The 14,535-nt window shown below is 33.0% G+C and overlaps 1 protein-coding gene across 1 annotated transcript; it reads left to right on the forward strand.

Moving 5' to 3' along the window:
• The first annotated feature begins 432 nt into the window (after positions 1-432).
• On the forward strand, positions 433-1,143 carry LOC122097929 (60S ribosomal protein L15-like). Its single transcript, XM_042668504.1, has one exon. The coding sequence runs from the start codon at positions 479-481 to the stop codon at positions 1,091-1,093; it is 615 nt and encodes a 204-aa protein (XP_042524438.1). The 5' UTR covers positions 433-478; the 3' UTR covers positions 1,094-1,143.
• The last annotated feature ends 13,392 nt before the right edge of the window (positions 1,144-14,535 follow it).

Below are 14,535 nucleotides of genomic sequence, written 5' to 3' on the forward strand. Positions count from 1 at the left end.
GAAAATGAACATTTAATTAAAACATGGTCTCAACTGGAAAGGTTTTAACTTAGAGCACCTGGTAGTTAGATCTTGTGTAAAATATAACAGATGCTGGCAGGGATGTAGCCAAATGGGAACACTACTACTACACTATTTATGTGAATCTAAATTTTTTCAACCTCTCTAAAATGCATTACAGAGATTCATCAAATGATTAAACATAAACTATGACCCAAAAATCAGACTCCTGGGCATTTATTCAAATTACCACAAACCAGCTAACACTAAAGCCACTAGCACAAACATGTTCCTTGCAGAATCGTTTACCATAGCTAAGATACAAAATCAACCCAGATGCCTGTAAGTGGATGAATGGATCAAGAAAATTTGGTACATATAAACAATGGAATTCTATGCTTCCATCAGAAAGAATGATATTGCCCCGGGAGAAACGTCTCTTCCTTTCCGTCTGGCGGCAGCCATCAGGTAAGCCAAGATGGGTGCCTACAAGTACATCCAGGAGCTATGGAGGAAGAAGCAGTCGGATGTGATGCGCTTTCTTCTGAGAGTCCGCTGCTGGCAGTACCGCCAGCTCTCAGCCCTGCACCGGGCGCCCCGCCCCACCCCTCCAGATAAGGCACGCCGCCTGGGATACAAGGCCAAGCAAGGTTATGTCATATACAGGATTCGTGTGCGCCGTGGTGGCCGCAAACACCCGGTTCCTAAGGGTGCAACTTATGGCAAGCCTGTCCATCATGGTGTTAACCAGCTCAAGTTTGCTCGCAGCCTTCAGTCTGTTGCTGAGGAGCGGGCTGGGCGTCACTGTGGGGCTCTGAGAGTCCTCAATTGTTACTGGGTTGGTGAAGATTCTACATACAAATTCTTTGAGGTTATCCTCATTGATCCATTCCATAAGGCCATCAGAAGAAATCCTGACACCCAGTGGATCACCAAACCAGTCCACAAGCACAGAGAGATGCGTGGGCTGACCTCTGCAGCCCGCAAGAGTCGTGGCCTTGGAAAGGGCCACAAGTTCCACCACACTATCGGCAGTTCTCGCCGAGCAGCATGGAGAAGGCGCAATACTCTCCAGCTCCACCGTTACCGCTAATAATAAAAGTAATGTTTGTACAATTCATACCTAATAAACAATTTAGGACAGTCAAAAAAAAAAAAAAAAAGAATGATATTGCCCCATTTGTAAGGAAATGGAAAGACTTGGAAAAAATTATATTAAGCAAAGTTATCCAGGCCCAAAATACATAGATTACTTGGTTTCCCTAATTTATAATAGTTAGGATATGCCTATAGATCTACAAGTTAACCCAAGAGATAGTAAAAGACAAACAATTATACTTGGGCATAATAAATTCAACAGTACTCTAAGTAGTCACACAGTGAGAACAAATGATTTTCTTAGGAGAGGATCACAAGGTCTCAATAGCTATGTACATATGATCATATAAAATGTTGCTTATCTCAATTAACCCCAAGAAATAGAATGAGGTTTTTATTGTACTGTTTGTGGTTCTTTATTTTTTTCTTCTTCTGTTTTGTTTTTCTTTTTGTCACTCTTTTATATTTGTGCCCTTTGTCCTGTGTGTAAGTTTATCTGATTTGGGAGGTGAAAGGCAAGCGCAGAAACTCTGGGACAAAGCCTGAACCAATTCAGCAGTGGTACTCTCTAGACACTGTGTTGGAAATGAACTAGACAACTTGGGGTGGAGAAAATGACTGAGGGTATAACAATGTTTAAAAAAATGTGCTCATTACGTGACATAGGAAACTGAACCCTTGCACATCACTTTTACAATAGAAAGGGGGGGGTAGTCTGTCTTCTGGACATGGTACCACATCTGTGGAAAACTAAGACCTCTGCAAGTGAAAGGCCAACATTTTGGTTTTTCAATGTGGCCAAAACACACAGCAAAACCAGAAAATAACATTTGAATGTGACATTTATAATACTATAAATTCACATAATACTCCTCTTGGGAGTCAATTCCATTTCAAGTATTTTGTTTGTTAAAAATATGAAAGGCATTTTTAAGAAATCATGTAGAAATTTATAAAAGGCTTGGGAGTTACTGTGTTTTACTCACCAACTCTTAATTCCCTCTGAGATACATAAAACCAGTTTGATTTGTTAACTACCACAAATGCTATCTTGGAGTCAGACTTGAGTTGTCTCCTTTATTAAGCAAAATATACTGTCAAAGGAAACATGCCAGGGAGATAGTAAATTTATTGTTGTCAGTGCTTTCTAACTGTGACAAATAATGTACAGAGTGAATGAATATTGTGATACTATGTATGTCCTCATTTACTAATTCACCAGCCCAAAATAGAAACAAATTAAAGAATATAGATAACTAAAAAGTGTATGTGACAGAGCAAACTTAATCATACATGCTTCCTAATGACTGCCCAAAATAAATGCAATGTAATAAATATGAAGTAACTAAAATTTGAGAGATTGTGTTATTCTCTAATTAGTATTTTCTAAATGTCAGGTTTATGTGACTAAATAATTTATTTTCTTATTTTATTGAATTACATGTCATTTAAAAATGTTTTAGCAGAAACAAAATGTAATAGATGTACTCTGCATTATACTATTTGCTAAATGTTTCCAAGGCATACAAATGTGATGGTTAGAATAGATGTACAAGTGAATTGTTTACATTACTCTATATATGATTTGTTTGCTTACTGTCTTGGAAATTATTTGATGTATTATTGTTGCTGATATTCTTATCAGCAGATTACTACATGAACAATATCTGTGTCTAAATTAGATTTTTAATTTCCCTAAACCAATGCAGGTATTTTTATGTGACCTATATTTTATCTTAATGGCACTTGAACAAATTTCATAGTAATGGGATATATGTATGTTCCTTTAATTTTCCCTTATTCATTCTTTTTTTTTCCAAAATTTGTAAAGTATTTTCATCAACTAAAAGGAGAACTATGTATATGTATGCATATATATATATACCTATATATATATATACATATACTTTATCAAAGCATAAGAAAAGTTAACATTTTCATTCTTTTTCATCAGACCTACTGTGGGAAAAATATAAAATATTGTATGTGCCATAGTGCTTTTTTTTGCCAGTACTAGGTTTGACTATAGGTTTTCAAGTTTGTTCATTTACTTTTTTATTATTGAATCACATCTTGAACCACATCTCCAGCCTGGCTTTTTCTGAATATTGCTGAGATAGAATCTACTAGAGTTTTTGTGGGCTGACTTAAATCACAAATCTCACTGTCTTAGCTAGGATTAGTGAAGTGAACCATTTGAGCATAACCACAATCATGTATCTATTGCTTATTAAGCTTTTGATGAAGATATTCATATTACAATATTTTTGTGATTTAGGTATACATTTATATATAATGTTCAAATACCCTATAATACGATAATGCCTTTCATTTAAATTGTAATTTATTACTTTTAATAATGATCCTGTGTTTCAGTTTGTTATATGGTAATAGATTCTGATAAAGTTTTTTTTTTTTATTAATTAACCTTTACTCATTTTTCATGCATATCAAGGTACAACAAACTTATCCAAAATCAGATTTTCTTGCTTTTATGACATGAGAACTTTGGGGTTTGTTATTGATATTAGTTGTCTGTTGCTGTCTAATAATTGTCCACAAATACACCTTATAGTGTATAAATGCCCTATTGCAGTTTCTGCAGGCAAGTCTAACCTGAGTTCTAGGTGGCTTTAGGCCTCTGCTGAATCTCCATTAATCTCAAGATCAATGGAAGCTATATCTATCCTGAGCTTACTTATGCAGCTGTTGATAGGATTCAATGACCAACAGGATATTGTCTTAATTGCAAATTTCTCTTTGCTGTTTCTTAGATGTTGGCCACTGTTATCTCCATAGAGCAGGGCACAAATGACAGTAGTCTGCATCAGTGTAGAAAAGCCAGAGATCAAAGGAGGAATAACTTTTATAATCTTATATAAAAAGTGGTATAACAACACATTTGCTACATTTTTTGCATGTTGGAGGCAAATGACTATGTCCATCTATAATCAGGGAAAACAAATTATATGGGGCATATATATCAAAGAATGAGAATTATAGAGAACTCTTCATGTTCCATTCCTCCATTTTCTGCCCATGTGTCATATATGAGCTAGTAATTTTAAGTATTTATTTTACATACCTATGCTTATGCACATTGTTCATTTGTGTTCCCATATATTATTCCACGTTTATAATCCCTTTCCCATGAATTATCTGTGCACATAAAATCTCTGCTGTAAAATTTGCTTTATTTTTATTTGTCACCTGCCTAGTATTCTGTGTAGCCTGAATATTAATTTGCTTTCATGTTTGTTTGAATATATCCTCTTTTGTGCTGGGTGGGTTGCCACCAGGAGCACGCATGCCTCTCTGCACAATAATACAAGCTCATTTGCATTGTAATTTTTCAAATCCTCTTTTGAAAAATACAAAACAAACAAAACCATACACACAAAGTAAAACCTTACATTTCTGTCTGTTTTCCCTATGTTACCAAATGGCTTCCTTAACTTACAGAATGCAGCAAAAATGACATTGGTGAATATCAAGCCTAGGAAACACAAAGTACTTGAAGCTTCCTGTACAAACCTGGCTTCAGAGGTTTGCATACCGTCTGTCTTAATGGGAGGTCACCCAGAATGAGAGAGAAATAGAGGTGTTAGTTACTGACAACATTGAGACATGAGTATGACCATATCAGAATATGTAGTTCGGGCCTATGCTCCACATAGTGTTTAACAGGTGAGACTAAATGGAAATAATACAAATTTTCTTAATATATCACAACCCAAATTCCTCATCTCAAACAGTAGTCAGAGTTGTACACAAGTGCTTCATGCCTCTAGTACTAGATATTCAGAAGGCAAGGATATGGATGATGGTGCTTCTAGAATTAAGACCAGTTCTAGAAATTACAATAAAATATAGGAAAAATGTGTTAAGACTTTGGCCTTGGCATGACAATCCCAAATGCATAGGAAATGAAAATAAAAATTTACAAAAAAGGACTACATTGGACTAATTAGCTTCTAGAAGAATATAAAGAGAGATTATTAATAGAGCAAGGGGGAAAAGTGACAAGATACAAACTGTGAGAAAATAATTGCAAAATATACAGCCCAAGAACAGTTGATATTCAGAAATCCTAATAATCAATAACAAAGCTATAAATAACCTATTTTAAAAGTGTGTTAGGAAATCTGAATATATATATATATATATATATACATATATACATACATATATATTTCAGAGCATGTACAAATGACAAACATATAGAAATGTCCCTAAATATCCTTAAGTTTGAGGAAAGGGAAATCAAAACTGCAAGGAGATTATATCTAAAACTCCTAAAAAGGAGCCGGGCGCCGGTGGCTCACGCCTGTAATCCTAGCTACTCAGGAGGCTGAGATCTGAGAATCGCGGTTCAAAGCCAGCCCGGGCAGGAAAGACTGTGAGACTCCTATCTCCAATAAACCACTAGAAAACCGGAAGTGGCGCTGTAGCTCAAGTGGTAGAGCGCTCGCCTTGAGCTGAAGAGCTGAGGGACAGCACCCAGGCCCAGAGTTCAAGCCCCATGACCGACAAAAAACAAACAAACAAAAACTCCTAAAAAGGGTGACAAGCAAAACAACTAAAGCTGAGAAGTCTAGGTGAGGATAGGAGTACAAAAGAAGCAACACAATGTTTACAGCACTGCAATGAATTAATCTATTATTGATAACAGTGCATTGTTTCCCCCGAAATCTATAAATAAAACTATCTTAAGATCTAGCAATTTTCCTGTTGGAAATAAAATCATGATTTCAAAAGGATACTTTTACCTTCACGTTTATTGGAGAACTATTCAAAACAACCAGAATTGGAACCAGCAGATGAGTAGAGAGTGAGGAAAATGTAGTATTTATACAAAATAGAGTATTATTCACTTGGAAATAAAAAAAATCATTGTATAAATTACAATCATCGAATAGACCATTAGGACATTACATAATACAGAAAAAATCAAGACTAAGAGTCCAATGGTACATTATCTGTCTCATTATTGGAATAAGACATAGAGATTATAGTAGCTGAGTATTGGATACCAGACCTGAAAGAGTAGATGGGAGGGGAAGAGAAGAGTTGGATCAGTGCCCACACCACCATTGATTGGTGCAAGGAATAAACTCCTGTCTTCTATATCAAAAGATCAGTGCATGCAATTAACAATAATGAATTCTATATGTGAAAGTAGTTGACAAAAAAGAATTTGAATGTACTGAACAAAGTGATACAAATGAAAATCTCCCTGTGTTAATCACTAATCTACATCTATCACATTGTATGTCAGTAATATGTACAAATATTATACACAAATCAAAACTTATTTAAACAGCAACAACAACTAGTCTATACAATAAATTATATAACATTCACAATTACAATCAAATGTGTCTAGATATTTATTTTATAGTTGAAATGTTCATATTTAGAGAGCTGACAAAATTAATACCATATGGTGAACATCATTCTATGTATTCTAAATGAACATATCATAATCTTAAAAATGAATAAGTGGTTATTTAATTTGTGTTACAGTATTGGTATTTTCCAATAAATATTGTCTTGATATTTAGGTAATGTGAAATAATTGATTATGTTATTGCAAAATTAATGATAAGTTAAATAAATTAAAGTAAAATATATTACATTATGTTAATATGTTCTTCATGCTTAAAGTTAAAATTCACTATCAAAAAATTCACTATCAAAACTAATGAAATATGAGTGACAATGTTGTCAGACACTTTGTACTTGTACTGTTTTGTAGAATGGGAACTTCTTTGTACAACTCCTTAAAAATAATAATAAAATAAAATAAAACCAAAACTAATATGTACATTAATAGAATGAAATGCCTATATTTTCTTAATTGATGCCTTTAAGGAAAAGCTGAGAGCTTTTTAAAATTTATTTATTTATTTATTTTGCTTTATGAATGAATCTAACTACCAGAGTCTCTAAAACATACATTAAACTAAACTTAAATCTTTCAGAATACTATTTACATGATCTGCCATGGATACGTGGGCTTATAAACAATGTGAAATTATTTCTTCTTAAATGTGTAAATAAAATATTTTTTTCAAAAATTTTGCATGTTTCTCTTAAGTAGGACTTATTTTCATTCTTTAAATATCAAATCTATTCATCATAACAAAGTTACTTTCATAAAAATATATTACATAAATGTTTTTCTGCCGTAATTATGAATCCAGTGAAAACACAATTTGAAATTTCAGATCAATGCTGGTTGACTCACTTCAGTATCTATTTAATTATCTGTGTCTCTGTGTCAATAGCTATTTCTATTTTCTATCTATCTATCTATCTATCTATCTATCTATCTATCTATCTATCTATCTATCTATCTATCTATCTATCTATCTATCTATCTGCCTACCTACCTATTCCCTGTATCTCTCTTCTGTATATCTTTATTTCATCTATCTTCTCTGTAGCATTTATCAACCATCAATTTATTATAATCACTAAACCTTCTACTAATCTGTTATCTATATATGTGTCCCCTACATATCAGTAGTTTCAAGAACTGTATGTTCAGTTCCCAGGAATAAAACAAAAAATAATTTCATATGTTTTTGTTCACATTCTGGAAGTAGAATTATCAATCAGTGAATACACTTCAATGCCTCATTGGAAAAAAAAAAAAAAAGGTCAGCAGTGAATTCTTGAGTTATTCTATGCCTGTTCTGTGCATATGTTGTTTCTCAGAGGGATTTTGTGGGGGGGGGGGGCGGGGCGGTTGTGGGGCCTGCACTCTGGGCCCAGGCGCTGTCCCTCAGCTCTTCACCTCAAGTTTAGTGTTCTACCATTTAAGTCACAGTGCCACTTTGGACTATTTCTGCTTATGTGGTGCTGAGGAATCGAACTCAGGGCCTCATGTATGCAATGCAAACACTGTACTATTGATCCAATTTCCCAGCCCTCTCAGAGGTTTTTAAATAAATTTATCATTCTTAATTTTGAAAGAAATGATAAATGCTTAACTGATTAGAAATCAAGTCATGTTCTCTCATGGATGGAGTATTGTTCCTATACTGACAGAGAGAGTAGACAAGAATAATAGGCTCTGAATCTTTTTCTTCTCTCATATTCAGTATACAAACTGTTATAATGTGTATCCATGTAGTTGTCAATATCATGTGTACTTCGTGTTTCTTTTGGGGTTAAATTGTCCAGTATAATGCTGAACTAAAATGATAATAGTTACATATGGTAATGTTATCTGCAGTGCTGTTAACAATTTTTTGAAAGCATATAATACACAGTTGTAGTGTTCAAGACAGAAAAGTCAATTAATTTTATTTACTTATTTTAAGCGATTTGAGTATTTCTCTATAAAGGATTCTAACAAGGAAAAATTATCCATATTTCATATATGCTATTTTTACAAAAAGAAGTTTGAACACCCTTGAAGCAGTTTGTTTAAAATAAAAGCACATTGAGCAATTTAAGTGGGGTTTAACAAATGCCAATGTTGCCACGTATGAAAGTGTTAATTTTTTCCATTGGATAAAGAAGGACTCCCTAGGGTCCTTCATTCAATTTCAAGTATTTAATCAAATGAGAAAATGAAAAGTGTTAATCCAATGGGAAAACTCTAAGGAAGTTTTCCCTCTGAGAATGTACCCATGGTTTTATAGACAGAGTTAATGAGATTTATCTACTTGGGTATAAAACTTCTTATTAAGAGGGAAAAATGTGTCAGACCTCTGAAGAATTTCCCCCAAAATTTGCCAAAATTGTTGTAGTTATATTAGATAAAAAGTTCCACTCTAAATTAGCATTTTTCTAAGAATAACATATGAAATGAGAGCATATCCCTGCATGTAAGTATGTATGTGTGCATGCACATGTATACAATAGGATTTTTCTAAGAGAACATTGCCATGGCAATAACTATTTCTGAGATTCCAGCTCCAATAAACAAGTATTATTTAACTTATTCAGAAAATGAATTAAGTAAAGAAGATCACCTCTATCTCCATAAATATATCTGAAATGTCTTCTCTTTCATTGTAAAGTATTTATTATGGAAAACAAATAATATTTAATTGGATTTGAAGATTTTAATTGAAACTATTTCTACTTTTGAATATAAGGACAAAATTATCTAATCTATCTGATGATGAAAATATATCCTAAATAATGCATGTGTCTGCTTATAAATGTTAAATATAATACTTCCTAAAAGCAATAAGATTTATTTATTATTTTATCATTTATTTATTGGCCAGTCCTGAGGCTTGAACTATGGTCCTGGGCACTGTCCCTGTACTTCCTTTGCTTAAGGATAGTGCTGTACCACTTGAGCAACAGCACCATTTCTGGCCTTTTCTGTTTATGTGGTACTGTGGAATTGAACCCAGAGCTTCATGCATGTTATGCAGGCACTCGACCACTAAGCCACCTTCCCAGTACAAGAGTAATATGATTTTAAAAAGACAATATTTAGCTTTAGATATAAAAGACAGTAGAATCATAAAAATGAGTAGATAAAGACTGTAAAGAATATATGTAACATTGGTCAAACATAAAGCAAAGAGAGACAAATTTTAAAAACTGACACAAAATGTTAACATTATTGGAAATATTCCAGGATATATAACATATGAAAAATATAATCACTTTATAAGACTAGTATAATTTGGCAAGAACACTCCAGATTAATTTTATTTATAATATTAGAAAGATCTAAACATGCTACAATACTTAAATCAAAACGAATGAAGACAAATTGGGTCAGTTCTGGGAATGAAGAATAATCTACTAAAGAAAAACCTACAAGCATTATTTGTTATTTTATCCTGTGTCTTAGAGATGTATTTGTCTTTATAAACTAATGTACGTATACATAGATATACAGTGTCATAAAATAGATCATCCCAGTTTAATTATCAAATGAAATATTTATGCACGATATAGAGAATAAATTTGTTTTTATTTGTAAAAATATCAAAGCATTTAGAAATGAAATCAAGAGGATGGATTAATCTGAATGTACTACCAAAGACAGTATGATAAATTATTGTTCTATGTAAAACTGCAAGTAATATTTTCAATATTGCTTTTCATGACATTTTTAATAATTTCCCCAATTTTATTTTACTAAATATAGATTTCGATTTTTGATCTAGTTTGAAATAAAAGTCTCAGGGAAGTGACCTTTGTAATATTGTGAATATTTTTCCTCTCATACGATGTATTTTCTAATACACCATTTGCTCATATCCATTAATAGTGAGAGTAAAATCATGAGCACATGTTAAAAGCTGCATGTTTTTATATCTGATTTAACTAAAGCAGAGTCAAAATAGTAAGAGAGAAAATGTAACTCTCAGACACAGGCTAGTGTTTGCATTACACTTGGGTGCTTTGTAGGCAGGGTGCCTTCAGCCCTATTTTAGGAAAATGAAAATGAATCCTGAACTCACCATATTCAGTCTAGAGAGCCAGAATCACACCCCTGCAGAGTTTTAGCCTCCTGACAGGTTTTACTTGCTCTGATGTTCAGAGCTCCATCTCTTTCTGCATTGATTCAGTGCATCCCACAAGCCAAACTTCCTTTTCTATTGTTTCTGTGCAAGTTTAATATTCCCCGAGGCAGGCTCCTGACAACCTGTGCTGCCTGCTTGGTCTGCCTAAGTTATTTCCCAAGACACCAATTACTGGTTTTGTTAGTGTTCTGTTTACATAGCTTCATAGGTTCTGGCCACCGCCATTTTCCTTATGAGCATTGTGATTGTTAGTGGCGATTTTGCAGAATGTAAGGTCTTTCAGGAACATAGATCTTGTATCCAAATAAATATGCCTATATTAAACACAGCCCTGGAACAATTTGTTTCAGAGAGCAAAGATGATTCCTTAGGTTGGAGAGGTGTACCCGTGTTAAAGGAGTAAATGGTAATTAAAGATTCATAGGTGAATCAATGGTAATGGACAGCAAGACAGGATAAAAAGTTAGAATTATTTGGAATACATTAACATAGTAAAATTATATAAGCCCTTAAAAATTCTTACAAGAAAACTTTCCAATATAAAATATGTGATGTAATAAAGTCAAGCAGTGTTGCTATTCAGTTTCTATTAGAAAAAAACACACTATTAGGATGTGTTTTTAAATAAATCAGTTATTTCAGAAAATTGAGGTTCAGATTACTTTTTGCCCATATAAAATCTTGGTATGATTTGTAAATATTTTAACAATGAAAAATAGGGACAAATGAGAAATGTTCTGGAAATAAATAGGATATGTATAGAAATAAAGCTCTTAAAAGAATACATAAGCTTTACTGTATTCTTCCTTACTTTTTTTTCTCTTTGAGACAGGGTATTACTGTGCAGCCTAACCTTGCTTTAGACTCATGATCCTCTTGATCTGATTTTTGAGAGCTTAGATTTGGGGAATGGGCCAACACATCTATCTTATGAATTCCATTTTGTACAAAGCAATAAAGGGAAAGCAGTTCTCAAACAGGATGTATGGTACTAACTTGTCATATGGTCAACTAGGAAACTAGCTTTTTTCATTCATATTCTGGATGCCCAGGAGATATAAACTTTGGATCATTGACAATTGGTAATCCTACTGAATTTGAGAAATGACAAAATAGGCTTCAAGATGATTACACACATTTAAGTTACAGAGTAATTCGTAAGAATGGTATGTTGCTTTGATATAAGAAATTATTATTTTTTGTGAGAGTTTTAGTGGCAAAAATGTTTATAGTTACAAGTTATACATGTACTGTAAACTGTACAGAAAGATACAAAGTCCTGACTAGATGAGCATGCGTAAGCACTATGGCAATTAGCTCTTTAAAATAGTTACAACAGTGTTTTAGTGCAAATGGTTGGAGAGGCCTTAGAAGTTGGAAGAAGGCTTCCTAATTGAACTAGAAATCAAGTAGTTGACTAGTCACAAATCATTACTGATAAAAAGAGACCAACATTTTTGTGTTTCAAGTTCTAGAATTACAATTCTACATATGGAAAATGGAAAACATGTAAAGAAAGAGAAAAATATTCATGCCAGTAATGTATGTAGGAATAAAGTGACATTTTATAGTTACTGAATTGTGTAACATTTGCAGCATGTTTGTGAACTGAACAAAAATATTTATTGAAGTAATGAAATTAGTAAATATAAATTTGGTTTCTTTTTTTTTTTTTTTTTTTTTGTCAGTCGTGGGGTTTGAATTCTGGGCCTGAGCGCTGTCCCTCAGCTCTTCAGCTCAATGCTAGTGCTCTACCACTTGAGCTACAGTGCCACTTCCAGTTTTCTGGTGGTTTTTATTGGAGATAAGACTTTTTGAACCACCATCCTCAGATCTCAGCCTCCTGAGTAGTTAGGATTACAGGCGTGAGCCACCGGTGCCCGGCTAAATTTGGCTTCTAACATAAATATTCTTACAAAAGTTAAAATACATCTCGGTGCAGTATACCAGTTTCTCAAAAGACAGAGATCAAGAGAATAACAATTAAAGGTCAAATTGGAAAAAAAATATATTGTTAAACCTATTTCAACTGATGCAAAAGCTATCCCATTTTTGAAAAAGTTACCTACATTAGTGTTCATCTAGTAATGCCAGTCAACAGTATCTATGACCATATAAAGATTTAAACTGAATAACTGTCTTAATATCAAAAATACTTTGGAATTAAAATTATTTGTTCCCTGAAACTACATATTATGGTTACCTTAATGACATTTAGTTCATTATATTCAATATTTGTAAATGGTGTATAGTTTTGCAGACTCATTTATTTGTCTTTGAGGAGAAAAGTTATTATTCAAAATATAAAATGATGGTAGTGTACATGTATAGCAAGAACAATGAGAGAATATAGAATAAACCGTATTCAGAGAGAAAAATAATTTCAATTTAGTGACTCATTGGCTCAGAAACTGTTATATTAATGATGTAAAGGATCAGACGAAAACTAAATGTCCAGGCAACAGATTTGAGCCAAAGGAAGTAAAACTATTTGAATAAAGAATTTACCAAGTAAACAACAAAAACTTCATTCAGAGCAATGAAAAGTCCTTAAGTAGGCATCCAAAGTCTCATGTGAAATGTAAATTAGTTGTATTTTTCTCTTGACTTTCTCAGACAGTGTAATGAAGTCTGATAGAGGAATCTATTTAAGGTTGGAGGAAAATATGAACTTCACTGAAAAAACTTAGTCCAACATGTGGAAGGACAGATCTCTGCTAATCCTATGTCCACGTTAATGATCTTTCTACCTATGTACTTTTGAGTCTTCTCTGAATTGCTAATGTTGGGTTCATTTGTTAATATTTACATCATTTTCCCCGAAGATAGTTTATCTCTTCTAATTATCTTATTTTCATCAGAGGTCCTAAGATATCTCTAGGAAAAATTCAAAGTTGGCTAAATAAAATTAAATCTCTGATTACCCTCACTCTTTCTTCTCAGCTCATATACAGCACACCATCTTCTCATAATCTAATTATATTAAAAAATATTTGTATGAGCCATGTGTTTAAGGATCTATTTTCTGTTGTTGTTGTTAATTGAAAACTCTATTTAGATGGATGTCTATGTAAGAATGGCTGTTGAACACAAGTGGCTTATATTTTAGGATATAGGAAATTAAAACAATATTCTTTGTAGAACTAATATGTATAGGATATTTTTTCCTAAATTTATAGGAAAATCATTTCAGCTTGCTTAAAGCCATGATAGATTGTTGTTATCACAAGCATACATTGTATCTCAAATATAATTCACATACAAAACTCAAGGGTAAAATCATGATTGGGATATAAAAATGTTTTCAGATTTACTTTGTTAATTTGTCAACATCAAACCTCATCTGTAAGGTAAGATGTGGCTCATAACTTATAGTCATAGAATCAGAAAACAGAAAAAAAAGTTTATGTGCAGCAATATAGAAATATATGTTTGTGGATTTGGATGTGTGTGAGCTTTTATATTTTATTTATTTTTGTGTGTGCCCTTGGGGATCAGATACAGTGTATTACACATGCTAGACAAGTAATCTACCTTTTACCTACAACCCTAGAGCTAATAGGTGAGTCCTTAAAGAAATATGTATAAAGACTGTTACTGTGGTTCATAGAACCATATGTGTTTTTCCCTTGCTATACCTATCTATTTTTATTTCCTCCTTGTGCAAAAGATAAACAAAACACGGTCTTGAAAATGAAGATGGGCATTTAAAAATTGTTTCTATTATTATTTAGAGAACCAATTATTAGGCCCCCAAAAAACAAAGGATTTTGAATAATCTCCAATTCAGAGAATTCCATTTTTCTTCCTTTTACGACTATGCCATTCTTATCACTGAAGATAGCATTCTGTTTACTATGAGGATAGAGAGCTCAAGCAGATGACAAATGAGAAAAGGAAGAGGGCTTGGCAGACATTCAACTAAATC

This window comes from Dipodomys spectabilis, unplaced genomic scaffold (assembly GCF_019054845.1).
Source record: "Dipodomys spectabilis isolate Male_0828 unplaced genomic scaffold, ASM1905484v1 ptg000440l, whole genome shotgun sequence".
NCBI classification, from domain to species: domain Eukaryota; kingdom Metazoa; phylum Chordata; class Mammalia; order Rodentia; family Heteromyidae; genus Dipodomys; species Dipodomys spectabilis.